At 36.1% G+C, this 26,829-nt stretch overlaps 1 protein-coding gene across 1 annotated transcript; it reads right to left on the minus strand.

Moving 5' to 3' along the window:
* Positions 1-5,600: 5,600 nt before the first annotated feature.
* On the minus strand, positions 5,601-6,533 carry LOC143272718 (olfactory receptor 4C16-like). The gene has a single exon (XM_076568692.1). The coding sequence runs from the start codon at positions 6,531-6,533 to the stop codon at positions 5,601-5,603; it is 933 nt and encodes a 310-aa protein (XP_076424807.1).
* Between the last annotated feature and the right edge of the window lie 20,296 nt (positions 6,534-26,829).

Below are 26,829 nucleotides of genomic sequence, written 5' to 3' on the forward strand. Positions count from 1 at the left end.
GAGTGTCTCTTGTCAAATGGTTTCTTACTCTCTCAACTTGTGTTCTGGCAACCTTTATTAAATCTTCGGAACTCACTTTAATAGTGAAGTTGTCATCAGGTCTACTCCTGCACCTATTCATTAACTCCTGATATTTCCTGGTATGTCTCATATCTTTGTAAGATAAGTATGTACTTTCCTAGCCAGGTTTTCCTAACATGTTTCACTGAGTTGCTCTTCTAAGCAAAAGGTGGTATAGGAATATGCTTGAGTAGAAAGCAAACACTACTGAATAAGAGGTTTTTCTCATAGGCAACAGCCTTATCTAGATGTGAAGAATATCTTTCTCTTTCAAAAGAGAGGAAGCTATTAGTGACAGCCCAAGATATATAGTCTTTTTTTGGGGGGGGGGGTTGAGACAGCGTTTCTCTGTGTAGTTTTGGTGCCTGTCTTGGATCTTACTCTGTAGAGCAGGCTGGCCTCAAACTCACAGAGACCCACCTGGCTCTGCCTCTCAAGTGCTGGGATAAAGGCGTGAGCCTCATTTCCCCACACAGATGTTTCCATTTTACTACTCAGATTTCCATCTTTTCCTCCACTAAAGTGTTTGCTTCAAGCTCAATACCTACTGGAGTTACACATTCAGTCTTATCTGCATCTTTATTGCAGATCCTTGAAATGGTTTAGTGAAGGGTCACGGTCTGCAGGAGATGCATGGCAGCAAACTCGTGGGCTCTATGTTCACTGCATGTCCAGAAGTAATGTTAGATAGACCATAAAGAAGGTCTGATGTTGGAAAAATGACCCATTGATTCTTGAAGAGTTTTTCTTGAAGAAGACCCAGGTCTAATTGTCAGCACCTGCACTGAGGTTCACAACCTGGTGTGGAATATTGTTTTAACTCATCAAAGATGTGTTACATTTGTTTATGCTGAAGAATATTACTTTAACTGTGCAAAGGAGTGTTGTTCTTGTTTATGCTGCATTTATTAAATTATGTAAAGATGTGTCACCTTGGTTTCACCATACCGGCCTAAGGCATCTGATTGGCCTAATGAAAAGCTGAACAGCCAAGAGCATTCAAAACTAATAAGTCTCCCTGTCATGGTTTGGGAGCTTGGTGGTGGCCCAAAATAAAAGCCTGTTACAAAATTCATTTACAATTCCAGCTCCAAGGCATCCAATTTTCTCTTCTGATATCTGTGAACACCAGGCACATGCATGCTGTACAGATATACATGAAACCTAAACACTCATATACATAAAGTAAAATAAATGAAAAAGGATGCATTTACATTCAATATACATTATTTTCCTTGTCTTTTTATTCTTCTCTCATATATTGTATCCCAACTGCAGTTGCCCCTCCCTCCTCTCTTTCCAGTCCCTCCCTTACTTTCCCTCTTCCCCAGATCCACTCTTCCTCCATTTCCCTTCTGAAAAGTGCAGGCCTCCCAAGGATATCAACCAAACAAGGCATATTGAGTTACAATAAAAGTATGCAAATTCCCTCATACCAAGGTAGGATGGAGGCAACTCATTAGAAGGAAAAGGGTCTCAAAGGCAGACAAAAGAGTCAGAGACAGCCCCTGCTCCCACTGTTAGGAGTCTCACAGGAAAACCAATCTACGAAACCATAACATATGCAGAAGACCTAGGTCAGACCCATGAAGACTTGCTGATTGTCAGTTCAGTCTCTATCAGAACCTATGAAACCAGGTTAGTTGATTCTGTGTTTTTTCTTATGGTGTCCTTGAACTTCTGGCTTCTACAATCCTACCTCACCCTCTTCCACAGGATTCCTCCAGCACCTTCTAATAATTGGTTGTGTATCTCTGCATCTGCTCCTTATCAGTTGCTGGATAAAGCCTCTGTAATAATGATTATGTTAGGTTCTTATCTACCGGTAGAACAGAGTAATCATTAGAAATCATTTCATTGACCTTTGTTTTCCCATTTGTACTTGGTTCTATCTTAGGTCCCTGGGCTATCCAGCTTCTGGTTCCTGGCCATGCAGGCTGAGTCAGTCATTGGTTCCCTCTCATGCCATGGGTCTCTGTCTGGACCAGTTTGCCACTCCCACAAGTCCTGTGCCTTCTTTTCCAGAGCACATCTTGCATTTAGAACAAATTGTAGGTTGAAGGTTTTGTGACTGAGTTGGTGTCAAAATCTCTCCACTGGAAACCTTGCCTGGTTATAGAAGATGGCCAGTTAAGGTTCTATAACCCCATTACTAAGAGGCTTAGCTAGCAACACCCTTGAAGATTCTAAAAAATTGGAAAATATAAAAGAAATGGACAGTTTTCTTGAGAAATACCACTTACCAAAGTTAAATCAAGATAAGATAAATGATTTAAATAGACCTATAACCCCTAAGGAAATAGAAGCAATCATTAAAAGTCTCCCAGCCAAAAACAAATCCCAAGGCCAGACAGTTTTAGAACAGAATTCTATCACATGTTCAGAGAAGAAATAATACCAACACTCCTCAAATTATATCACAAAATACGGACAGATGGAACATCACCAGATTTATTTTGTGAGACCACAGTCATCCTGATATCAAACCACACAAAGACTTAACAAAAAAAAAAGAGAAGTACAGACCAGCTTCCTTCAGGAATATTAATGCAAAAATACCTGCAAACAGAATCAAAGGACACATCAAAAAGATCATCTACTATGATCAAGTAGACTTCATTCCACAGATGCTGGGAAGGTTCAGCATAGGAAAATCTCTCAATGCAATCCACCATGTAAACAAACTGAAAGAAAAAAGTCACCTGATTATCTCATTAGATGCTGAAAAAGCCTTATACAAAATCCAACACCCTTCATAATAAAAGCCTTGGAGAGATCAAGGATATAAGGGATATACCTAAACATAGTAAAGGCAATTTACAGCAAGCTATTACCCAACTTCAAATTAAATGGAGAGACACTCAAAGCAATTTTACTAAAATCAGGAACAAGACAAGATTGTCCACTCTCTCCATATCTATTCAATACAGTACTTGAAGTTCTCGCTAAAGCAGTAAGACAATTTTCCTTTTCTTCAGAAACAGAAGGTACCAAATATTATTCTGTCAAATGGAATTTAGAACTGAAAATCCTGTGATAACAGAGTCAAGCTATAGGTATTACATACTGACAATATTCTCAAAATTGACAGGAGACTGAAACACACAGACTATAACAGGAAGTAGTATATACTACATATACCAGTGTAGTTTATTGTAGACTTTACTGTCTTCTACTAACACACACACAAAATATGATCATACTTTGAGCTAAAGAAATTATAAGATGGAGTTATTTCTCTGTCATAGAGCCCATGACCTACATGTGCAATGACCTACATTTAATCCCAGGCATTCAAAAAAATCAAAGGAATACAAACAGAAGAAAGAAAGAAAGAAAGAAAGAAAGAAAGAAAGAAAGAAAGAAAGAAAGAGAGAGAGAGAGAGAGAGAGAGAGGGAGGGAGGGAGGGAGGGAGGGAGGGAGGGAGGGAGGGAGGGAGGAAGGGAGAAAGGAAGAAAGAGAGAAAGGAAGAAAGAAGGAAAGAAAGAAAGGAAGAAAGAAAGAAAGAAAGAAAGAAAGAAAGAAAGAAAGAAAGAAAGAAAGAAAGAAAGAAAGAAAGAAAGAAAGAAAAAGGAAGAAAGAAAGGGAAATTTTATGGTTTCTAATATAACAAAATTGATAAAATTTTGCTATACAATTTATTGGTTTAAAAAAGTAATAGAAATCTTAAGGAAAAAATAATGCATGTTAACTTTTTCTATTAAAAACCACACAAGAAAATATTAACATTAGCAATATTATTCACATTAATATTCTTTAGTACTAGAGTATTAATTAATAATGAAAAAATTAACTCTAATGTAAAAATATCATCTAAATGTCAGCTTTTCCTTTGCTAATATTATTTTCTTCTGGATTGGATGCAAAACTCACTAAAATAATTTACATTTGCAATATGAAACTTCTGTTCCAAAACCTAAAATATTCCCTTGTGTCATCCTGTTTCTGTTTAATCTGTTAATATATCCAAATACCCTATCTTGAAGTGATTGTTCTTTTGGTACTAACCTGTATAGAAATCTCTACCTTAAACTATCTTATATATGCTGCACTAAATCTAATACTTTGCTATAAAGGAAATATTATAATTAGTATGCCCAGGAGAAATCTTAATATTTAAAGATGAAGAGATCAAGTCAGAAAAAGGGAATAAGGATTACAAAAGAATCATTGTGATTGCAACCCTAACATTGACAGGACAGCAGAACATCCCAGAGTCTCAAGAGTGAATTTTTCTCTGTGTATCTTATTAGTGTTCTAGAACAATCTAAATAAATACATGGCAAGAGTTTTGAGTCACAGGGTGGTGTTGGCGCACCCTTTAATCCCAGCACTTGGGAGGCAGAGCCAGGTGGATCTCTGTGAGTTCGAGGCCAGCCTGGTCTACAGAGTGAGATCCAGGACACGCACCAAAACTACACAGAGAAATCCTGTCTTGAAAAAAAAGAAACAAAACAAACCAACAAACAAAAAAAGAATTTTGAATCAATCTCCAAATAAAATAGATTCCTCCGAGTGTATGCATTTTCACCTATATTCACACTTGCTACAATTATTTGAACATAGCACAATTTACTGAATCCAGAGAAAAACTTAAGTTGATAAGACCAACATGTCTTTATAAAAAAATAACTAATTGGAATATATATGCATATACATATACATACATGCATGCAATAACAAGTGGCAGGGGAGAGGTTACAATTCTTTTCTGGTTTTCTTTTCCTTTTTTTTTTTTTTTTAAAAAAATGTATTTGTTTTATATACCAACCACAGATCCCCCTCTCAACCCTCCTCCCACTCCTCCCACCCCTGCCTACTGCCCCTGCCGCTCCGACCCATCCCTCATCCCCTCCTCCAAAAGGATAAGTTCTCTCATGGGGGGACAGCAAACCTTGGTACATTCAGTTGAGGAAGGATCCAGCCCCTACTCCCTGCCTCAAGACTGAGCAAGGTGTCCGACCATAGGTAATGGGATGCAGAAAGCTGGCTCATGCCCCAGGCATTGCTCCTGATCACACTGCCAGGGGCCAAGAGGTTACAATTTTGAAGGAGAGCAGGAAGGTATATATGGAAGAGTTTTGAGGGAGGAAAGCAAAGAGAGAACTATTGTAATTCTATTAAAATCTCAAAAATAAAATACTAAAAATAAGGAATCACTAATCGGGAAAGTAAATCTTATCAGGCTTCAAATAGGAAATGTGATTATGTAGATAGATATATATTAGGTGGAAACTTCAGAAATCTACAGGAAGGTGGTCAGAAAGTTACAAATACAGCCAAAAGTTGTTGTGACAGAAAGGCTAGAAAGGCAGAGAAACAGGATCAAACATCAACAAACACAAAAGGTCTTCACACTTAATTTATATTTCACAGTTTATCCCTCTATGTAAATTGATGCAACACCGTTTCACATTGTCTCTTTACTATATGAGCTTATAATCTTATGCCCTAAGAAACTGATATATTAAACTAATAATAAAAATAATATTTATTAACTCCTAATTTAAAGCTATGGAAAAATATAGAAGACCTTCATTTATTTCCTATCATCTGAGATCAGTTTCTTCCTCCATAAATTTTTCATGGCATTTTTCACTTCTGCATTTCTCAATGTGTAAATCAGAGGGTTGAGCAAAGGTGTCCCAATTGAATAAAATGTAGCTATCATCTTGTCCATAGGAAATGTGGTTGCAGGGCGTGTGTATATAAAAATACAAGGTCCAAAGAACAGGATGACCACAATGATATGGGAGACACAGGTGGACAGGGCTTTTCTCTTCCCTTCAGCACTGTGGTTTCTTAGGGAACGCAAGATGATGACATATGAGACCATTAGCATGAGGAAACTCACTGTACAAATGGCCCCACTGTTGGACACCAGAAGTAGGTTGATCATATATGTGTCTGAACAGGCAAGTTTCAGCAGTGGCTGCAAGTCACAGAAATAGTGATCGATCTTATTGGGACCACAGAAAGGTAAACTCAAAGCAAGAAATATCTGAACTAAAGAATGCACACAGGATCCCACCCAGGCCATGGCCACCAGCATCCCACAAACCCGGTGGCTCATGATGGTCATGTAGTGCAGAGGCTTACAGATGGCTACATAGCGGTCAACAGCCATGAGGATGAGGATGAAGATCTCCAGGCAGCCAAAGAAATGGAACGTAAAGACTTGTATTATGCACTCACTGAAAGAAATAGAGGCCTCCTTCATCAGAGAATCCACAATTGTTCTAGGGGCTATGGTTGTAGAGAAGCAGGTGTCAGATAAGGATAAGTAGAACAAGAAGAAGTACATTGGACTCCCAAGTGCCTGGCTTGTCTTGATGGTAGCAATGATCAGCAAGTTACCCAGTAATGTTCCCATATAAAAAAGCAAAAACACAACAAAGAGAATTTTCTTTCTAAATGGATCCTGTGTCAAACCAAGTAGAATGAACTCAGTCACATTGTTACTCAGCCACATTGTTTAGTGATCAGAAGTGGTAAATATGAAATACTTTATCTGAAAAAAATAAAGACATTTATTTTGAGAGTGGTATGTGATTCTGTGGAGCACTTTATGCAAAAGTAAGTAATCCTCATTAGTGATATTCTGTTATTTTTTAATAAATGATTCAACACTTTTTCCTAAAATTTTGTGGCAATCTATTTGCATTATTATGTTCCCATGACACTCTGCAAGCACAAATCCCTGTTATCACAATTATGGTTAATTTTACAACTTAATGATTATAAATTTGGAATATGTTATCTGTAATATTTTATCATTAACTTTATTTTTCATATGAAATGGGAAGCCTATCATCACCTCACAATAAAGAATGTCATATTTTTAAAATATTGTTATGCATATTTTCAGACTTGATTATATACTATTTCAGCACTCTACAAAACTTATTTCAGGTATTTTAGCCTAAACATGCGAAAAATAAATATTTATAACTTCCAAATAATCTTAAAATATCTTGTGACACTTATTACTTGACATAATCAATGGATCAGAATAAATGTTTTTGGTTACTAGAACTATCATTAGTATTACAACTTTTAATTATTACTTATTGTAGGAGAGGCATACTTTTGAACATCCAGAGCCCCGAGGTTATAGTTGAATAAGATGAAAGTGGTAGGCATCATTCTTCAATTTTTTTCTTTTTTTAAATAATTTGATTTAATTTTACATATCCACCACAGATTCCCCTGTCCTCCATTGTCCTGTTCCCCCCACACTCCCCCTATCTCACCCCCCATTCCCATCTCCTCCAGGGACTCCTTTGGGGATTCAGCTCAACCTGGTAGATTCAGTCCAGGCAGGTCCAGTGCCCTCCTCCCAGGCTGAGGGAAGTGTCCCTGTATAAGCCCAAGGTTCCAAACAGCCAGCTCATGCACTAAGGACAGGCCCTGGTCCCACTGCCTGGGTGCCTCCCAAACAGTTCAAGTTAATCAATTGTCTCACTTATCCAGAGGGCCTGATCCAGTAGGGGGCTCCTCAGCTATTGGTTCATAGTTTGAGAGAAAGCCTGAACTGACCTACTCTGGGGATCGGATGGTCAAACACCCTAAATGTCATGCTAGAAATCTCATGCAATGACTGATGGAAGCAGATGCAGAGATCCACGACCAGGCCCCAGGTGGAGCTCCAGGAATCCAATGGGGAAAAAGAGGAGGGATTGTATGAGCGAGAATTGTTGACACTAAGATTGGAAAAAAGCACAGGGACAAATAGTCAAACTAGTGGAAGCACATGAACTTTGAATCATTCTTCAATTTTTAATATTTTTGTGATAACAGTTTTATTTCACATGTGTTACAGTCAGCTGCCAGGGGACTAGAAGACAGATGCAATCCCTAGTAGTTTTAATATCAATATGTCTATAAACACCATGTTCTTGGAACAGAGCAGTAATTCAGAAGAGAAAGGAAGCTGTGATTTTGCTGAAAAGGAATGTAAATAGTCAGTAATTGACTCTTTGTTCATTTTGTTTTGCCTGCAAATGTCAATAATTATCCATTTTTAAATATCACTTCTTTCAATAAATAATTAATATAGAATATTCTATTATATTTTTCAATCTTAAGAACAGAGCTTTTTTACTAATTATTACTTGTCAAAATGATTCTGGATGATTAGATAGAACGATTGATCTATAGATAGATAGATAGACAGATAGATAATAATGAAAATGAAGATAGATGATTGATTGATAGATAAATAGATAGATGATAGATAGATAGATAGATAGATAGATAGATAGATAGATAGACAGATAGATAGATAGATGATAGATAGATAGTCAGGTCACACTAATATTGAGGTGGAATCTATGTGGAAGACATATGTATTACACTGTGCTCCTACCAATCTCGCCAACATATTTGTGGCATGATGTTGAAAGCTATTAGTCAAAACAAGAGATATGACATACAAGACCTACACAAAATTATCGTTATATTTATTTACTTTTCTCTATTTGCAAATTTTCATCTCTTTAGTAGACTTGAGAAGTGTTTGCTTTCTATAAATAAAAAAAAATACTCATTCAGATGTCAATCAAAGTTTCTCACCTTAGCTTCTATGATCTTTGGCAAAGATGTTAGGCTGTAATAGAACTGAATTGCTCTATTAATTATTAAAATGGGCCTATTCATTCCTTATTTTTGCACTCAAATGGCATGTTTGTACATGAAAATAACATATGCTGAGTGGACACGATGATGGAAAAAATGCATTCACCTCAAACCTATTTAGTCACTTCTTGGAGAATACAGTGTTTTGAATGTTTGCTATGAATTCCATTAGCATTTTCCATTTCTAGAACAAGCTCATTAACCTCAAACATGAACATAGACTTTTTATATATAAAGAATTTATATATAAATCTAGTACTTTTTATATATAAAGTACTAGATTTAACAAACGGTAAAATTTATAGTTCTTGATCAAACATCTAATCATTATTTTCATCAATAGTCAAAGGCCATCATTCCCTCTGGAACATATTAAATTTATAGCTATTATGACCATCTAGACATTTGAAGACTCAGTTTTAAAGACAACTCAAAGAATCTTTTAATGATTGTTTTGTAACAAGGAAAATAATCCCTGATTTCTGAAAGGCCTTTCCTCATAGCCTTTGTTGTACTAATGTAGGTATTTGATTCATTGCAATTATCTGAATGGCTCTTTAGTTTTCTTTCTTGAATAAATATGCAGAAAATCTATGCTCCCAAAATATCTTGCTCCACTATAACAAACTCAACGTCTTGCATATAGTGATTCCTAACAGTTTAAGTTGAGTATTGTCTCTTATTTCTTAAAGTGCAATGCTTCTCTTGTAGATCGAGAGATGTTTCAGTGGGCAAAGTGGTTGCTGAGTATGAGGACATGAGTTCATATCTCTACCACGTAAAATACTAGGCATGGTGAAATGCACTCATAACCCAAGAGCACAATGCAAACAGCCCTGCAATTCTAGCCCAACTGAACTTCGTAATATTGGAAACAGCTGAAGAAAACATCCTGATGTCCACTTCTGACTTCCACACATGGGCAAACACACCCTCACACACGTGTGTACATACACCCACACTTCAAATTTAGTTTTTATCTGATTATTTTAATGCTTTTCTGACTTTATATTCAAATCATGAATTTATTAGAGTTTTCATGTACTATGGATGGAAGGCAAGAAAATATCCTTTTTTTAAAAGCCTCAAGATCTAAATAACTGGTGAAATAACAGCATGATCTGTAAAACAAGATGTTGTATTTTAAACCACACTAATATTACTGGGGTTCTGACACCCACTAAGTGAAAATTTTCAGAATCTGTTGGTGGGGTTTTACATGGGTAATCTTGACATTTTCACATCCTCTTGATACAAATCTATTCTTCTTGGGTATCTGTACATATAATCCTTTGTCCATTTTCCAACAGAAATTGTTACCTTTTTCAGCAGGTTCTGAAAGCAATCAGGTATGAAAACTCTATTGCACTGGTCTGAAAACATAGCAGTGCTGGAGACACTCCAGGATGTCTACAAGAGACCATCATAATAATAAACACACAATGAGTTGATGTTGTAGGTGGTGGAAAGAGCTGAATGAAAAGCAACCCAGAAAAGGTGGGGAACAGAGGTGGACCAGAATGTGTAGTGATTATTCCCATGGCTCTATGCTGTACTTTGTAGTCCCCATGAAAAGCATCACTACTTCTTCATGTTCCTATCCTTGCTAATTCAGCTATACTGCTTGTCTCTCTTGTAGAGAACCTCTACATTCCCTTTATTCATGAGGAGGTTACCATTCTCACTGAAAAGACAAATAGCTTTTTCTTATCCATAGAAAAACATTCTTTCTCTGGGAGTTCTAGTCCTTCCTAAAGACCAAAATAAAGAGTGATAATCTTCCCTTCTGGTGGAATGATACATGAAAAGTAGCTTGCCTGAGGACTCATTATATAATTGAAAGCTCCAACCTAGTTATTGCACACCAGGTTCCTTAAATAATTATTTTTTCAAATATTACTAAGCAGAGGACATGATCCTTATATTTGGGGGATAGTAAATCATAATAGTGTATTTTTAGTTAAAAAAAGAGTTAACTAGGGACAAAAACTGAGGAAAAAGAATATTTTTTATCCTCAAATATTTTCAGGATTTCCCATGCTAACTTTATAGCATTTCTCTCTCACCTTTAATATATATATTCATATTTATGTGTCATTAATTCATGTTATTATTAAATAGATTACATATTGCATATATTATGTTTAGTCTTTTTTATATTTGATTTGAAAAGTCTCTGAAATAAAGTCATTTACTTTCCAAATTTCAGATGTGAATAAATCACAAATTACAATCTCATGATATCATTGCAGAAATATGGGAATAGTATAGTATTCTGCTCTTTGTCAGTAAGAGGTGAAAAAACTGACATCCTCCAGAAAACTAGGTAATGTCACTAGTCTTTGTTCACCTTACTCTTACTGTTGATAAGGCACACAATCTCCTCTAAATTCTGGCACCTATAGTATCTTAGTGATATCGTGTATTATCCCATCACCTTGCAGCTAAAGTGTTTGGGAATTATTTTGCACTCTCCAATATCAATAGATTATGGTCAAGTTTAACATATGAAACACATCCTTGTTTTCCCACTATAATTGCTCATTACAAACATGGAATTTATATAAAACTTTTGTCAACATCAAAGAATGTTTTCATCCAAATATTTCACTTGATTTATTTTCTTTATAACAGTAAGTGTTTTAAAGTGTAGGATTTTTTATATAGCTTGCTTATAGGGTGTCAGAAAAATGCAAATTTAAGACTGGACATATATTAAAATATACTTAATTAATCTGTGATAATGACAGTCAGACCTCAGAAAGCAAAACCTGTCACTTACCAGCTGGAGGGCTCAGGAAGTTAATATCATTGTCTGCCTATCGCCTTTTAAGACAGGTTTTCCATAGAGTACTGGATAAAGCAAATTTATTTTTGTATCCCAGAGGGAATTTTTTAACTAATAGTGCTATAATATATCAGCATTCTAAAATAAATTAGTCCCTAAAGTTATCATTATTTTACAGATGAGACACCTAAATGATACTGTAAGTTCAACTTTGAGTTCTATTTAGTCCACAAGAATAGCAAGGTAACCCCTATCAACCCCTATCTCACTTGAAAATCAGATGGAAACCAAAATGTGTTTTTAGAAGCTTCAGACACAACAACAAAACCTAAAGAAACAAGAAATACAAGTGGATAATGAAGAAGGTAGCAGAAAATAGGGAAAAAGTAATTTTATTATGGAAAGAAGAACTGGAGAGTGAAAGAATGTTACTGCTCCCACCAGTGCCTGAAGCTACTACTCAGGGTATTAGTAGATAAGTCTTTGAGCTCCTGTAATATAATGTGTTATGTTTTCTCATTTTCTTTATTCTTTAATATTTATACAATATACATTTGGCCATGTTTTCCCCTCCATAAACTCCTTCCAGAACCTCAACTCCCTACCCAGCCAGTTTTATCTGTGTCTCTCAACAATAAAAAAAAAAAAATAACTGAAAATCAATTAAACAATATAAAACTATACAAAAAATATCCAGTAATATTAAAATTGTCCAAAAAGTCCCTCAAAATGAAGATTGTGTGTGTGTGTGTGTGTGTGTGTGTGTGTGTGTGTGTGTGCGCGCGCGCGCGCGCGCGCGCGCGAGCCAGCTATTCCTGGGAATGGGGAGTGTGATTGAAATATACAGCAACAATTTATTGATGTAAATTGATTATCCATTTGTCATGTGGTATCAATTGCATATAGCTTATTGATTAGAGGTGGGAACAAGTATCCATTTTCTCTTCTCAGTGCTGAGACATCATCTGACTTAAACCTGTACAGGTCCAATGTACTCTCATACAGTCTCTGTGAGTTCATATGATGATCTCTCCTGTGGCTTCAGAAAGACACAACTTCTTTGGATTCCTTTACACCTCTGGCATCTATGAGGAGAGATGTTTGATGTTTGATGATGTTTGATGAAGGCATTCCATTTATGACTAAGTGCTCAAAAATTTTACTCTCTGAATTTTTTTCAGTTTTGGGTCTCTGTGTTAATTCCCATCCACTTCAAAATGTAGCTTCTCTGATGAAGGTTGAGCAAGGCACTCTATGAGTATCATAGTATATAGGTAATCAAGTGTGATTGTATTGCTATGTTCCTTAAGCAGAATAACTGCAGTAGTTTTATCCCTTGGTCCATGACCTATATAGTCTCGGAATCTTAGGTACTTTACCAGTGTCAAACATGGGTTTCATTTCATGGACTGTGCTTTAAATCTATTATTTTTATTTTAAAAAGTGGTTGGTTACTCCAGTAACATATATGCCACTACTGCATCAGTATTTCTTGATTTCAAATTTAAATCATGGAAAACAAAGTGATACAATGATAGTGCAATATGTTTCCTAGTTTACAGACTTATTTTTCAAGGATTCCAGGACTTATTCTTCAAATTATTCTGAAGGCTAACATGCACAATAAGGAAACATCTAATTTCGTTCCTTCTAAATTTAATTTCGTCTTGACAATTTATATCAGAAAAAATTATTTTTTCTTTTTTATTATTTTATTTTATTTTTCTATTTTATATATCAACCACTGTTCCACTCCCTCCCCTTCTCACATTCCCACCTACCTCTCCCAATCCCACTCCCCATTCACTTCTCATAGGGAGTAAATCCTTTCTTGGGTAGTCAACACTGTCTGGCATGCCAAGTTGGGGCAGGACTAAGCCCCTCTCCCCTTTATCAAGGCTGAGTAATGCATCCCACCATAAGAATGGGATCTAAAAAGCCAGTTCATGTACCTGGCATAGGTCCTGGTCCCATTGCCAGGGGCACCACAAATAGATCAAGCCACACAACTCTTACCCACATTCAGAGGACCTAGTTTGGACTCATGCAGGCTCCCCAGCTGGTAGTCCAAAGTCCTTGAGCTCCCACTAGCTCTGGTCAGCTCTTTCTGTGTTTTTTGCATAATGATTTTGACCTGTTTTTCTCCTATAAAACCTCCTTCCTTTCTTCAACTGAACTTCAGGAGCTCAGACAAGTGCTTGGCTGTGTGTCTTTGCATCTGCTACTGGATGTGGGTTCTATGATGACAATTAGGGTTTTCACCAATCTGAGTACAAGGGAAGTCCAGTTCCAAAACCCTACCCACCATAGCTGAGTCTTAGCTGCAGACATCCTTGTGGGTACCTGGCGATTTCCCTAGGACCAAGTTTCTCCCTAACCCCATACTGACTCACTCTGTCAACATATTTCTTCCATTGCTCTTCATCCCTCCCCAAACTTGGCCATCTCAATCTCTCATGTTCCCACCCCCATTTCCTCCCCTCAACTCCCCCTCCCAGTTTACCTAGAAGATCTTAACCCTTTCTCCTTCCATGCCAATCCATGCATGTCACTCTTAGGGTCCTCCTCTTTATCTAGCTTCACTGAGGTTGTGGATTGTAGCCCAGTTATCTTTTGCTTTGCATCTAATATCCACTTATGAGTGAGCACACACTGTGTTTGTCCTTCTAGGCCTGGGTTACCTCACTCAGGATGACTCTTTCTAGTTCTATCCATTTCACTACAAATTTCAAGATCTTTTTTTTTTTTTACCAGTGCATAATATCCCATTGTGTAAGTATACCACATTTTCTTTATCCATTCTTCCCTTGAGGAACATCTAGATTGTTTCCAGGTTCTGGCTATTATGAATAATGTTGCTATGAACATAGTTGAGTAAGTAAGTGTCCTTGTGGTGTGGTTGAGCAACTTCTGAGTTTTATGCCCAGGAGTGGTATTGCTGGGTCTTGAGGTAGTTTGATACCCAATTTTCTGAGATACAGACATACTGATTTCCAGAGAGGATGTACAAGATTGCACTCCCACCAGCAATGAATGGGTGTTCCCCTTTCTCCACATCCTCTCTGACATAAGCTGTGATCAGTATTTTTAATCTTAGCTATTCTGACGTGTATAAGATGATATCTCAGAGTTGTTTTGATTTGCATTCCCATGACGGCTAATGATGGTGAGCATTTCCTTAAATGTCTTTCAGCAATTTGAGATTCTATTGTTGAGAATTCTCTGTATAGCTCTATAGCCCGTTTTTTAAATTGGATTGTTTGATATATTGATGTCTAGTTTCTTGAATTCTTTATATATTTTAGAGATCAGCCCTCTGTTAGATGTGGGGTTAGTGAAGAACTTTTCCCATTCTGTAGGCTGCCATTTTGTCTTCTTTTTCCTTTGTCTTACAGAAGCTTCTCAGTTTCAGGAGATCCCATTTATTAATTGTGGCTGTGCTACTGGTGTTATATAAAGTAAATGGTCTTCTGTGGCAATGCATTCAAGCCTACTTCCAACTTTCTCTTCCATCAGGATCAGAGCAAATGGGTTTATGTTGGGGTCTTTGATCCACTTGGACTTGAATTTTGTGCATAGCAATACATATGGATCTATTTGTATTTTTCTACATGTTGACATCCAGTTATAACAGCACCATATGTTGAATATTCTTTCTTTTTCACATTGTACAGTTTTGGATTCATGTCAAAAATCAGGATTTCATAGGTGTGTGGATTAATGTCAGGATATTCAGTTTGATTCCATTGATCCATGTGCCAGTTTTTATGCCAATACCAAGCTGATTTTATTACTAGATCTCTAAAGCAGAGCTTGAAGTCAGGGATGGTGATGCCTCCAGAAATTCTTTTATTGTATAAGATTATTTTGACTATTTGGTGTTTTTTTATTTTTCCATATGAAGTTAAGTATTATTCTTTCCAGGTCTGTTGGGATGTTAATGAGAATTGCATTGAATCTGTAGATTGCTTTTGGTAAGATTGTCATTTGTATTATGTTTGTTCCACCTCTCTATGAGTATGGGAGATCATTCCATTTTCTGATAGCTTCTTCAATTTCTTCCTTAAAAGACTTAAAGTCCTTGTCATACAGATCTTCCACTTGTTTGGTTACAGTTACTTCAAGATATTTTATGTTACTTGTGGCTATTGTAAAGACTGATGCTTCTCTAATTTCTTTCTTGGCCTATTTATCATTTATATATAGGTGGGCTACTGATTTTTTTTTAGTTAATCTTGTATCCTGCCATATTACTGAAGGTATTTATCACCTGCAGGAGTTCCTTGGCAGAGTTTTTGGGGTCACTTATGTATGCTATCATCTCATTTGCAAATAGTGAAAGTTTGACTTCTTCCTTTCTAATTTGTATGCCTTTGATCAACTTTTGTTATCTTATTGCTCTTGCTAGAACTTTGAGTACTATACTGAATAGATGTGGAGTGAATGGACAGTCTTGTCCTGTTCCTGATTCTAGTGGAATCATTTTGAGTTCCTCTCCATTTAGTTTGATGTTGGCTATTGGCTTGCTGTATATTACCCTTATTGTATTTAGGTCTTCCTTGTATTCCTGATCTGTTCAAGACCTTTATCATGAAGGGGTGTTGGACATTATCAAAGTGCTTTCAGCATCTCATGAGATGATCATGCTGTGTTTTCTTTCAGTTTGTTTATATGATGAATTACATTGCCAGATTTTCTTATCTAGAACCATCCCTGCATCTCTGGGATGAAGCCTACTTGATCATGGTAGATGGTTTTTTTATGTGTTCTTGGATTTAGTTTGCCAGTATTTTATTGATTATTTTTGCATCAATGTTCATGAGGGAGATTGGTCTGTGATTCTCTTTCTTATTTACATCTTTGTGTGGTTTTGGTATCAGGGTGACTGTGAAATCATAAAAAGAGTTTGGCAAAGTTCTTTCTGTTTCTATTGTGGTGAACAATTTGAGGAATATTGGTATTAGCTCTACTTAGAAATTCTGGTAGAATTATGTGCTGAAACCATCCGACCCTAGGCTTTTTTGGTTGGGAGAATTTTTTTGGTTGTTGGTTTATTTAAATAGTTTATCTGTGTAGAGGGCTGAAAATAGATCCATATCTGTCACCATGCAAAAAACTTAAGTCCAAGTGGACCAAAGACCTCAACATTAATCCAGCTACTCTGAACCTGATAGAAGAGAAATTAGGAAGCAGTCTTGAATGCATTGGCATAAGAGATCACTTCCTAAATATAACACCAGTAGCACAGACACTGAGACAAACAATCAATCAATGGGACCTCTTAAAACTGAGAAGCTTTTATATAGCAAAGAACACGTTCAACAAGACAAAGCAACAGCCTACAGAATGGGAAAAGGTCTTCACCAACCCCACATCTGACAGAGGACTGATATCCAGAATATATAAGGAACTAAAAAAAAATAGACATCAAAATGCCCAACAGTCCAATTAAGAAATGGGCTATAGAACTAAACAGAGAATTCTCAACAGAGGAAATTCAAATGGCTGAAAGACATTTAAGGAATTGCTCAACATCCCTAATAATCAGACAAATGCAAATCAAAACAACTCTGAGATACCACCTTATGCCTGTCAAAATGGTTAAGATCAAAAACACTGAAGATGCCTTATGTTGGAGAGGATGTGGAGCTAGGGGAGCTCTCCTCTGCTGTTGGTGGGAATGCAAGCTTGTACAACCACTTTGGAAATCAATATGGTGCTTTCTTAGAAATTGGGAATCAATCTCCCCCAAGATCCAGCTATACAACTCTTGGGCATATACCCAAGGAATGCTCAATCATAGCACAAGAGCACTTGCTCAGCTATGTTCATATCAGCATTGTTTATAACAGCCAGAACGTGGAAACAACCTAGATGCCCTTCAACTGAAGAATGGATAAATAAAATGTGGTACATATATACAATGGAATACTACTCAGCAGAGAAAAACAATGAGATCATGAGGTTTGCAGGCAAATGAATGGATCTAGAAAAAAATCATCCTGAGTAAGTTAACCCAGACTCAGAAAGACAAACATGGTATGTACTCACTCATAGGAGGATACTAGATATAAAACAAAGATGACTAGACTGCTACTCACAAATCCAGGGAGGCTACCTAGAAAACAGGACCCTAAGAAAGACACAGGGATTGCCCAGTGACAAGGAAATGAATGATCTACATGAACAACCTGGACGTGAGTGGGGGTAATGAAGGGCAAGGTTCGAGGGAAAGAGAGCTTAGGGGAGCAGGAGATCCCAGCTGGATCAAGAACAGAGAGGGAGAACAAGGAATAAAAGATGATGACAAATGAAGACCACATGGGAATAGGAAGAAGCAAAGTGCTAGAGAGGTCCCCAGAAATCCACAAAGATACCTCCACAATAGACTACTGGCAATGATTGAGAGAAAGCCCAAACTGACCTACTCTGGTGATAAGATGGCCAAACACCCTAAGTGTCATGCTAGAAATCTCATCCAATGACTGAGGGAAGCAGATGCAAAGATCCATGGTCAGGCCCCAGGTGGAGCTCCAGGAGTCCAATTGATGAGAAACCTCTTCTACAACCTTATATCTTTCATTCCCATAAAACTAATCCCACAAAGACAATGTTGCCAACTCTTCCACCCTTCAGCTGGGGGTGGCAACAATAGTCTGACACTCTCTGCAGGTTTGTTGTCTTTCTTGTATTAATACTGGAGAAACCGCTCCCTAGGCAGTTGCTCCCAGGGAGAACTGAATTCCTTCTGCTTCATTCTCAGTTACTATTTTTTTTCCTGTCAGATAAGGCCACATTTTATAAGTTGGATTCCTTGATTGATTGGGTCTTGCCTTTGGATCATACTTGCTATTATAGAGTACAGCATGGAGTGTTTCATTTTTTATATTTAAATTCTTTTGTTTTCTTTAAGCACACACCTAGTCTTCTAAACTTAAATTGCTGGAATTCTTTTCTGCATAAAAAAACAATTGTGTGTCTTGGGGGGGTGGTGGTGGTAATATGCACATATTGTTGTTCACTTTCATTGTTTATGTGGCCAAGTGCAATATAAAAGAGCCAAAGCACAGAATGAATATTCTGCTCCCCTGAAAATTCATCTCACCAAATAAATTAAGCATTGCCTTTAAATTCAAATTCAGTCACATTCTCAGAACAGAAACAAAAATGAATCCAGACTTTTCAGCAAATATCATTCAAATGACCCCTGGTGTATTTTCTAATAGAATCATCCATTGATTCTGAAATATCATGATGAAAGCTTTCATTTTCCATAATTTCTCAGTATTCTTATTTTCAAAGCTCCTACCAGAGTGGCACATGAAACACTGTCTTTGGCATGCTAGGGATTTTTTAGACTATTGTACCACAAACAAGTTCTGAAAGCCTAAGAAACCTATGATTATGTTTATTAGAACAATAACCTCATTCCTTATACTAAATTTTGTATCAGTTATGTTATTCATTGCAGCAACAGAATTCCTGATATAGCAATCTAATGAAAGAAATTATATTGGGTTATATGTTTCCATTGGGCAATTCATCATGGTTGGTGCTTATGACACCAGGAGTTTGAAGCACTTGGTCACAGTGCAACCATAATTTCCAAGTAGAGCTGTAAGACAAATTGTTAAATGATCTTATTAATAAAAAACCTGAAGCCAGATATTGGGGTAAAAACTGAGATCAGGGAAGCAGAAAGAAGCCAGCCACATTCTTACCACTAGGAAAGCCTCAGCCAAAGAGAGACCTGCTTCCTGTATACCCACATCTATGTGCCTTTCTGTCCCTGCCTTCTTACTTCCTCTCTCTGCCCAGCTACATCACTTCCTCTTTCTGCCCAGAGAAAGAGGGCTCTATCACTTCCTGTCTTTCTGTTCAGACCTCCAAACCTCCAGACCTCCATGGTTAGTCCTGGCATTAAAGGTATGGGCCACCGTGCCTGGCTCTGTCCCCGGTGTAACCTTGAACACACAGAGATCCAGATGGGGTACACAAATAAAATATCACCACACAGACCAAGTAGTATCTTTTCTCTGCTAGCTTCTTTTTGTTTGTAGCATTCATGACACAAGCTAAGAGAAGAGCTTCCATTTGTCAGGTGGGTCTTCCCACATTGATAAATTATTCAAGAGGAACACTCAATGGTGTTTCTAGAGGCTAGCCTAATCAAGAAAATCCCTCACATATGTGCCTGGAAGCTTGTCTCCTAAGTGACTGAAGGTTATGTGAAGATGAGTATCAAAACTATCCGACACAGCATCCATTTTATTTCTTAGCCTTGTCTTATTGCATTAACTAAAATATGAAGCACTGTATTGAATAGGACTGAGAGTGGACACCTATGAGTTGTTCCTGATTTTAGTTGACTGATTTAACTTTTCTGTCCTTTCAGAAAATTCATCTTGAGAATTCATAAATTTTCTGTTATTTTTGAGAACTGCCTCTTTCTTTAGACCAGGCTTGCCTTGAAATTGCAGCAATGTTCGCAAAAAAAAAAAAAAAAAAAAAAAAAAAAATTGTGGATTTAAGGTATGAGACTCTAATTCTAGTTTTTATCAGAGTTTAAAAATTCTAAAAATGTAGATTCTAGACATGAGAGGATATTCATTCCTTTCATAACATCTGTAAGATGATTTGAAAGCATGTTTAATATAAGAGGACTGTGCATTGAGTCCATTCTTGATAAACAAAAAAAAAAAAACAAACAAACATGAAGTTGCACATTAAACCCATTCAGAAAGGGAAAATAGCAAACAGTTTGGTACATTATATTCTTCAACATTGATTCATACCCATTCTGTATTAATTCAAACATGACAGGACATGAAAATTTTAAATGATTCTTGAAATTTTAGGATAATGTTACTCAAAAGAAGCACAATTTAAATATACATAAATTCAAAATACAAAAGCTATATTCTTTCTATGTAAATTTTATATTTTTGTTCTAACACAGAATAATTTTACATGCATTATAATCTATATCTGCTGACATTTGTTAATTAATGTGAATCATCAGACACTAACAATTTCTGTATACCTGACTCAATATGTGCAAGTATGCATAGGAAATTGGATTCTGTAGGCTCAGGCCTACCTGGAAGTGCTAGGGAGTTAGATGACTTAGGAGTAGGGTGCTTATGGGAGTTCTGAAAGGAGCTTATAAATATTGAAGCACTATGAGGACATCCAGGAAGAGCCACAAAGCCTATGGGATGAGGAAGAGCTATGCTTTCTCAGTGCTTCACAGAATAAAGGGTATAGAACATAAATGGAGATAGCAATGTCAATCTCATAGTCAAGGGAACAAGTTCCTAGAGAATCGGGTTTATGGGGTGGAAAGAGTGGGCCTAGCTGATGGTGAGGGATAAAGTGTCTTAAGTAATCTAGAAGCATCGAATCTTGTAGATGATTTTCTAAACAGTCTTGTCAAATAAAAAACACAGAGCCACATACAGAGGTAATAGCCAAAGAGATCAGAGCAACTAGGGAAGAGCCAGACTACCTGCAGTCTTCCCCAGAGAGAGCTTCTTCTTGTCTGACTTGTGTTTTGATTGCCTTTTTGTTCTGCCTTCTCATTGGCTCTAAGCCCAGACACATGACTTCCTCATAACTGCCTGTCTATACAGACCTCCAGGTCTCTATGTTTGGTACTGGGATTAAAAACTCATGTTACCACTCTTGGCTGTGTCCTTGACCACATATAGACTCTGTGTGCCATGTGATCAGATTAAGGGTGTGTGCTACCACCGCCCGGAATTGTGCTTATGGCTTGCTACCTCACTATGTGACCTCTGTTCCCCAGGCAAACTTTATTTATTAACATACAAATAAAATCAGATTTCAGCACAATTAAAATATCACCACAGACTCTTAAGTTAGTGTTGCCATTAAAAGTGTTGTCCAAGATTTAGTTTTACTGGAATCAGAAATTCACATCAAGATGGAAAGGCACATCAAGATCCCAACTCAGGTCCTCATGAACACACACCAAGTTCTGGAACAAATTAAGCCATATTCCTATCCCTATAAATTAAATGACTTAATGTTTACCAGGAAAATTAAACAATCTCCTCCACATTTTCCCAATGGCATTCTTCATTTCTTTATTCCTGAAAGTGTAAACTATGGGATTCACCAATGGTGTCAAGACATCAGAAAATACAAAAACATTTTTCTCCAAAGATAATGCAGAACTGTTTTGTGCATATATTAATTTGCATGGGACAAAGAACAAAAGCACAACAGTAATGTGGGATCCACAGGTGGAGAGAGCTTTACATGGCCCTTCAGAGCTGTGAAATCTCAGAGAGAACAAGATGACAACATAAGAAACAACCAATAAAGAAAAAATAATGACAGAGAAAGCCCCACTGTTGGCAAACACTAAAATGACAAAAATATGTGCGTCAGTTCAGGCAAGCTTTAGTAACAGGAACAAGTCGATGCCAGTAATATCACTTCTGCCCCAGCGAAGAAGTGGACAGCAAATAGCTGTGTCATGCTCCATTCAAAGGAGATGATCTTCCTCTCAAAGAAGATGTCTATAATCATCTTGGGTGTGATTACAGAAGACATTCATGCATCCAAGAAAGATAGAAAAGTCAAAAAGTAGTACATGGGACCAAAGCTACACAGAGAAACCCTGTCTCAAAACAAACAAACAAAAGTAGTACATGGGGATACCAAAGAGTGTGGGACTGCACACAATTGTTACCATAATTATCATGTTGCCCCCAATAGTAAAAAGGTAGACCAACAAAAAGAAAACAAACAATATTTTCTCAACTTTTGGGTTCTGTGAAAGTACCAGAAGTATGAACTCAGTAACAAACCTCTGGTTTAGCATGATTCTTGAGAAAAAGACAAAATAAATGAGTTCACATAAACCTGCAAATATGAAAAAGAATTTCTTCATGTATTTTAATATTACCAACAATAAATAAAATAATGCAAAAATGCTCAGTACTCAACTTTCTTGTCAAAAGTATGTGACAAGAGATAGTATAACAATTTTTTTGTGCAAATGTTAATAAAGATATTAAGATCCAATGAACAAAACTATTATTAACTTGGTGACTTAGGAGACACAGGTCCCAGCACACATGACTACTTAATAGACTGAAGGGGATGATGATTGAGATACATTATGTCAGTGAGAACTTCGGAGTAATAATTGTTTTTTCTGAAGTCTACTTCTCTATATAATCATTCAAGTATCTATTATTTTCTTTATTTATGCATGAGGAATCTTGATAAGACAAGAGGGTAGATGATGAAGGAATAGAAGCCAATGGATCAATGACCTACAAATGAAAATTGGTGAAAATCACATTGGTGGAAAAGAGAAACTTCATGTTGAATATAATGTCTGGTCTTGAGACTTAATGTCCTACCAATTATGTATACAATAAAAATTTGATACAGTAAGACATATGGCTTGAAATTCATATGAATTTTCTATAAAACATGTTGACTAAAAAAATTATCTTCATATCACCAAAGATCAAGAGGAGGTTCAAGTTGAAAATGTCTAAATAAGATTCACATTTACATGCCATTAATTCTTCCACTTGAAAACTCTTTCAATAAAAAACTCTTTAATAAAACATATATATAAATATTCTAGCTCTTGAATTCATTTTTCCTAGGTAGATGCAGCTTTAAAATGTTATAGATTTTTCTTTTCTATATGTACAACAGAAATGTATTCATAAAATGCTTTTCTGTGATTTTTAAAATACATATATGTAAATATGTGTATATATACATGTGTAACTTCATATATGTACATATATATGCATATAGCAAAAGTGAGTAAAAGAATAGTGTGTCTATATGGAAAAGCAAAATGATGATTGATATTAATGACTACCATGTAGAGGTAACAAACAAATTTTACATGTGAGTAAATCTATCCTCTGAAGTTGATTACAGTTGACAATGCATTGTTCCTGAGGAGAGAAAATCACTCTATTGAGGATATGGCCACTAGCAGGTTTCCAATGTTCCACTGAAAGGCACCATACCCATAGGAGCAGCATTAATGGATTTAGTGGGTTCAGCAACAATGACAAAAGTAAAGTAGAGAGGAGGCCTTTGCTGTTGATATATTGATACATTTCATTGTATACAGTAAGAAAATCTCATCTATAAAGCAAATATTAATGAATATCAACCAGGCAAAATAAAATATTATGTAGACTGAAAAATTGCTCACTTTCTGTTGTCAAATAGTCTGAAAACAGCTTTATGTGTAAGACTCACGTACCATGAGATGAACTGTCAGACATCAAGGTTTCAGGTCCACAGAAGACAAACACATGGCTCTTTATCATAAAGGGGGTGTTGAGAAAGCTTGATGTAGCTCAAGTTGGCTTCAAAGTAACCAATTACACTAGGATGACCTTAATCTCCTGATCATCACTCCTCCACCTCCAAGTGCTAGGATTACAAGATGTGCCACCACAACCTGCCACATCAATAGTTTTATCAAGGTATTATTCAAACTGTAAGTCAACAAGATCATGAGAGTATTAACAACAGCATTATTTCTAACAATGGCCACATGCATATGTTGATGTGAAAACTGAAGCACTCAAAAAATAAAGAAATGTCACTATGCATGTGCATGTGTGTTTAGAGAGAAAAAGACATAAAATTGAGGAGTAGGGAGTTGGGAAGGTATTGGGAGAAGTTTGGGTAGGAGGAAACATGCAATATATTTATGAAAAAAATATTTGTATGTCTCAATTTAAAAGTTATACCAATTAGAAGAAATTTATTCAGGCAGTGTTTTGTTGAACATATAAGAAATAACTTCAAATTATAACCATGTTTATATTCTTTATACTAGTATACCCACTCTTAAAATTTATACTAAGAACTAAATTAGAATATTTTACATTAGGATATGACACAATGTCAAAATATTTTCTATTAGTTTATAAATTAACATTTAGTGATTATAAATTTTCCTTCCTTGTTATTAAAATCAATACAGATTTCTAAAATAAAGAAACACTGAACACAGAAATACCTAAAATATCCATAATAGGAATGACATATAAATACAACTTGCAAAATAAAATCACATGGTACATAAATGAAACACTAATACTATGAAGATCTCAACTACAGAGCATTTTCATAGTACATTAGGTTAAAGAAAATGAAGTCTCTATTTATTGATTTTATAGAATACAAGTGTAGATATTTTAATATAAATTTTGTTACTGTTTACAAAATATTCTATAATATACATCAATATTTAAACCACAAAATCAATTTCCATTTAAAGTTCTGAAAAGAATGATGTATTGTCAGATCATTTTTTACAGTATCAAAAATGGAACTCATGTGCTAACAGAGCACAGCATCATATATAATAACATTTTTAAACTATTATATTCTTTTCATAAATGGTCATACTGCTGAGTTAATGCCCTCTCATCTCTAAATACTCTTAGATTTCAAGTCTACACTTTCATTTAAGGGTTTACATAATTGGTTTAATGGTTTACATAAATGGCTGATCTTCTTGTCCCCAACAGTCATGAATTTGAATATTAAAGAGTAGTCTCCAGTCTTGCTCAGGGACCTCTCACTGTAGAAACTGGTAACTGAGTCATTTCCTTTAATGGTGATCATGGGGCATGTTCCTCCCTATGCCAACTGGCTATATTGACTACTATTTCCTTCACACTGACTGTAGCAAAAAAAAAAAAAAAAAGCAAATTGTAGCATCAATCTATCTGCAGATACCAGAACATTTTTGTTAATGCAAAGTATGTATATTCTTAAAACTATCAGAGGAAATAAATAGAAAGTTTGTCACTCTATGTAGCTGATTTGAAATATTTTTCAAACAAGTAAAATATTGTTATCAACAATAATAATAATAAGTTGAAGTTGAAATGTTATTTTAAATTACAATTTATGTTCAATTCCATAAGTCAATCTTATTTTAATATAAAATTATCTACAAATAAAAATTGATTTTGTGTGTGTAGCTAAGAAAATTTTTATGGCTGTCAGGACAAAGAGTACATTTCAGATTCCTAATCCTTTTTCTCTATCTTCAGTGTTGCTCTGCTGATTTTCTTAAATGGCTCAACTCACTGGTGTTACAATTTCTGTAATCTGAGGGAGTTCTATTTCTTCCCATTTCCTTCCTAATGGATTTTTGAAACTTTTCTTTTGCTAGCTAGGTGATGCACCACATGTTAAGAGACAGCCGAGGCCATGACTACTGCCATTCAATCAGTTCAGTGCATTAACCACTTAATTTCCTAAACAGACCAGAGGTAGAATCCTAATACTGAGAGACACTTAAGAGGATGAGATAAACTTAATTCAGACAACTTCAGTTTATGAGGTTAATTATTTTGACCATAATGTGCCTGGTGTTAGTCACCATTACATGAACTTATTTCAGTAGAAAAATATCTACTGTTCTGGAAAACACCAGCAAGGACTGTTCATTAAAGAAAAACATTTCGCCAGGCCATGATGGCACATGCCTGTAATCCCAGCACTCAGGAGGCAGAAGCAGGGGATCTCTGTGAGTTCAAGACCAGCCTGGGCTGCAGAGTGAATTCCAGGAAACGCCCAAAGCTACACAGAGAAACCCTGTTTCAAATTTCATATATAAATATGTAAGAATGTATACACTCATAAAAATACTCATTTCCTTAAAGAGTATTTTTGTTTTTGTTTTTTGACAATGTCATATATATATATATATATATATATATATATATGCTTATATGTGTGTGTGTGAGTGAATGTGTGTATATGTAGTGTTTTATGACCACATTGACTACACAGTACACTTTCTTATAGCCATTCCAATAATGGTGACCCCTTCCTTCTTCCCAACGATTCTTCCTCCTATATATGAGTCTATTGATTTTGACCCCTTGGCTTTAAGGTTGATGAATTGTGGATTATTTGATGGGTCATAGGCAACATGCCTGTGGTTACTTACATGCTTAAAGAAATGGTACTCCTTAACCAGGAACATTTCATTGTCAGTGGCTCCTTAGGGAGACTTGGGAATTCATGACTCCCTTCCCTATACATGATGGACAGTCCAGTGCAAGAATCAACAGGTGCTGATTATTTCATGATGGAAATGATCATGCTATTTCCTGAAGACAATGTTTCATTGTAATCTTCATCATCCTCAAGTCTCATGATATTCCTGTCTTCTTTTCCAAGATATAGTTTTCAAGACAATCCTGGATCTAGGGAGGGGATCATAAAGCTGTCCCATTTGGGGATGAGCATTCAAAAGTCACTTAAACTCTATACTTGGAAACTGTATAGTTCTTTGCAT

Source organism: Peromyscus maniculatus, chromosome 4, assembly GCF_049852395.1.
Source record: "Peromyscus maniculatus bairdii isolate BWxNUB_F1_BW_parent chromosome 4, HU_Pman_BW_mat_3.1, whole genome shotgun sequence".
Taxonomy (NCBI): Eukaryota; Metazoa; Chordata; class Mammalia; order Rodentia; family Cricetidae; genus Peromyscus; species Peromyscus maniculatus.

Excerpts from the sequence above, each read along its gene's own strand:
- LOC143272718 (XM_076568692.1), bottom strand. The coding sequence starts at position 6,533 with ATGTGGCTGAGTAACAATGTGACTGAGTTCATTCTACTTGGTTTGACA.